At 47.3% G+C, this 3,270-nt stretch overlaps 1 protein-coding gene across 1 annotated transcript; it reads right to left on the minus strand.

Moving 5' to 3' along the window:
* Positions 1-1,356: 1,356 nt before the first annotated feature.
* On the minus strand, positions 1,357-2,647 carry LOC8031824 (prostaglandin reductase 3). The gene has a single exon (XM_029995794.4). The coding sequence runs from the start codon at positions 2,544-2,546 to the stop codon at positions 1,497-1,499; it is 1,050 nt and encodes a 349-aa protein (XP_029851654.2). The 5' UTR covers positions 2,547-2,647; the 3' UTR covers positions 1,357-1,496.
* Between the last annotated feature and the right edge of the window lie 623 nt (positions 2,648-3,270).

Consider the following 3,270-nt stretch of genomic DNA (forward strand, 5'->3'; position numbering starts at 1 on the left):
TGGTCGCTGTTGCGATGAAAGTTATGGCGCGACTAGATCGCATCGCCGGTGTGAACGCGCCATAATGTCGAACCAGTCTCACGGCGCGCCCCGATATTGGCTTGTGTACCTACGCGCGAGTGCAACCTCTGGCACAATTTATTTGCGTTTGCAAAGCCTGCTCCAGCCGCGTCAAAACATTCAGCCAACCTTTGGACTGCAGAAATCAAGAGACACCCAAAATAAGATAAAGTTGCCAGCCGAATAAAACTTGATTTCTATTTAATTAAGGTGAAGACCACCCGCGTACATCAAATATTTCATCAGCCGAACTCCAAGGCAGTAAGCCCAGTTCTGGCACTTGTTTGGCAACTTTGGCCCGCAGCTGCCAGATCACAGCCAAACTATCGGGAAGCGAAGCCTAACTTGGGTGCTCGTTTGGCGACCTGGGCCCAAAGATGCCAGATCTCAACCGAACTACAAGGTAGTAAGCCTAACTCTGGCACATTTGTGGCGATTTTGGCCCGAATGTGCCAGGTGACAGCCGAACTGTGAAAAAGTGAAGCCTAACTTTGGCATAAGTTTGGCGATTTTGGCCCGAAAATGCCAAAGCTCTGCCGAACTACAAGGTAGTAAGCCTAACTCTGGCACATCTCTGGCGATTTTGGCCCGAATGTGCCAGGTGACAGCCGAACTGTCAAAAAGTGAAGCCTAACTTTGGCATTAGTTCGGCGATTTTGGCCCAAAAATGCCGAAGCTCTGCCGAACTACAAAGTAGTAAGCCTAACTCTGGCACATCTGTGGCGATTTTGGCCCGAATGTGCCAGGTGATAGCCGAACTATCAAAAAGTGAAGCCTAACTTTGGCATTAGTTTGGCGATTTTGGCCCAAAAATGCCAAAGATCTGCCGAACTACCGGGCAGTAAGCCTAAATCTGGCATTTTTTAGGCGATTTAGGCCCGAAGATGCCAGACGACAGCCGAACTACCCGGCAGCGAAGCCTACGTTTGGCACTTGTTTGGCGAATTAGGGCCAAGATACCCAGACTGTTGCCAAGGGAGGTCAGGTTTGGCACTACTTTGGCTTCTTCGGGCTTTTTAATGCCCTAAACTGCCAGACGCAAGCCAAGTTTTGGCCCAGAACTCGGTGCTGCCTGGGAAGTGAATTATGCACAATGTTTAAGAAATCCCCCCGAAAAATTAATACCTTCTTTGGTTTATACTTTTAGGATTACCAACGATCCGTCCATTTTTAAAAGAGGTCGATCACTAACGTGATAGCAGCTGGACACTGAATGACAAATAAGAACACATACACGAATTTCAGCCCCATGCAGCGCATAAATAAATACTCTACAGATTCCTCCAGATAATATTCTGTTATTACGAATTCTGACATTACTTTTTATTTTACACAAAATAATCTTTACCAACACAAGAAGAGAAATGCCTGGGTCCAGCGTTGCATTACCAGAACTTCAGAAGTGACAGTTTTTCTGATGTATTGCGTATTAAAGTCTATGCGGATTCGTCCAACTTCACAACTACCTTGCCGACGCTCTTTCCGGAGTGGAGGTACTCGATGCCTCGAATGCAGCCGTCAAGCCCCTTCAGCTCACCTCCATCTGCGTTGAGCCCGAAGTCCACCTTAGGAGAGATTGTGCCATCCTGCAGCATCTTCTGGAGCTTTGCCAGATATTCTGGAAACGGACGATAGTATTGGGGGAGAAAAAATCCGCTCACAGTGGCCGAACGCATCAGCAGCTTAGAAGGCAAGTCCTCGAGATTCACATCAGGAAAAGCCTTGTCGCTGTCCTGGTACCCTGCAACGACGGTGCCCACCACCACAAGTCTTCCTCTGATGCTCAGATGATTCAGGAGGACTTCAAACGTCTTTCCACCGATGACATCCCAGATGACGTCCACACCATTCGGGTAGCTCTTTTCCACTTCCGTGCCTAGGTCATGAGTCTTGTAGTTTATGACTTTGTCGCAACCGATGCTCTTGAGGTACACCTTCTTCTCCGGCGAGGAACATGTGCCGATGACGTGGCATTTTGCAGCCTTGGCCCACTGCACGGCGACGTGGCCCAGCCCGCCGGCAGCTCCAGTTATTAAGACGGTTTCGCCCTCTTTTATCCTACCTTGCTCGTCCAAGCCGATTGCAGCAGTCAGTCCACTTATTAAAAGCGGTATAACTTCAGGCACTGCTCTCGGAATCGGAAACACCTTCGACGCCCGAATACGTTGATACTCGGAGAAAGCACCAAAACCGGGCATGTTGATTGTAGCCACCGCACTGCCGACGGGGAGATGTTTGACGTCATCGCCGACGGCAACCACTTCGGCCACGGAATCGAAGCCGACGTTAAATGGCGGTGTCGCTGCACTGTACCTTGCCACGGTAATGTTCCAATCTGAAGCGTTGATACCGGCATACTTGGTCTTCAGAAAAACCTCGTCGTGCTTCAGTTTAGGTGTCTGTTCCGTGACGACGGACACTGCTTCCCTAAAGTTGGAAGTTACCTTGACGCAAATCAGCTTCTTGTATTCGCTCGGGAGGTTCATGACGATACTTTTTGCTTTTACCGCGCCCACGAAACGTCTGCTCGCTTTATGAATGCCGATTAGACTGTGTGGACCAAACTGCTTTGGATGCTGGAACAGAGCACGATAGGAACTCTAGATAAGTAGAGCGACGGCATAGCCGGCGATAAGATACGAACTTCGCCACGTGATTATTTCAAAAAAAGGTCGTAACAACGGCAACAGGTGGGGGCAGCCGGTGTAATATGAAATAGCGAGCAGATAAACCGAGGAAAGAAGAGTCGATTGACCGCAGGCTACTGTATTAATGGTAGGAATTTTCTGTTAAAATAACGTACGATTGTTTTCTGGAAATCCGTAAAAAAAGCATCAATTTAACACTTTAGGTTTTTTCAAATGAGAAGCTCATCCATAAAAAGGACATGTCACTAGATTAACGAGTTTCGTAGAAATAACAGCTTGTGTGAAAAAAAAATGAAAGCCTCTTTTCAAAGGAAACGAGTCATTCCGTCATAATCCATTTAATAGCCGTTCACATTCTCTTCGGAAGAGCACCGTAACTAAGAAATATTCGCTGTGGAAGAAACTTTACAACTGTTAAACTCCCAAGAACGTGTTCTGCTTCACAAACACCAGATATGCGAAATGCATCAGAAGACTGTATGTTCCTTTAAATATCCTCGTTTCTCTTACACATTTTACATTTCCAGAGCTGAAAATATGCAGGGCTTAAAACTTCCAGAGC

This window comes from Ixodes scapularis, unplaced genomic scaffold (assembly GCF_016920785.2).
Source record: "Ixodes scapularis isolate PalLabHiFi unplaced genomic scaffold, ASM1692078v2 PGA_scaffold6__148_contigs__length_123643588, whole genome shotgun sequence".
Lineage (NCBI taxonomy): Eukaryota > Metazoa > Arthropoda > Arachnida > Ixodida > Ixodidae > Ixodes > Ixodes scapularis.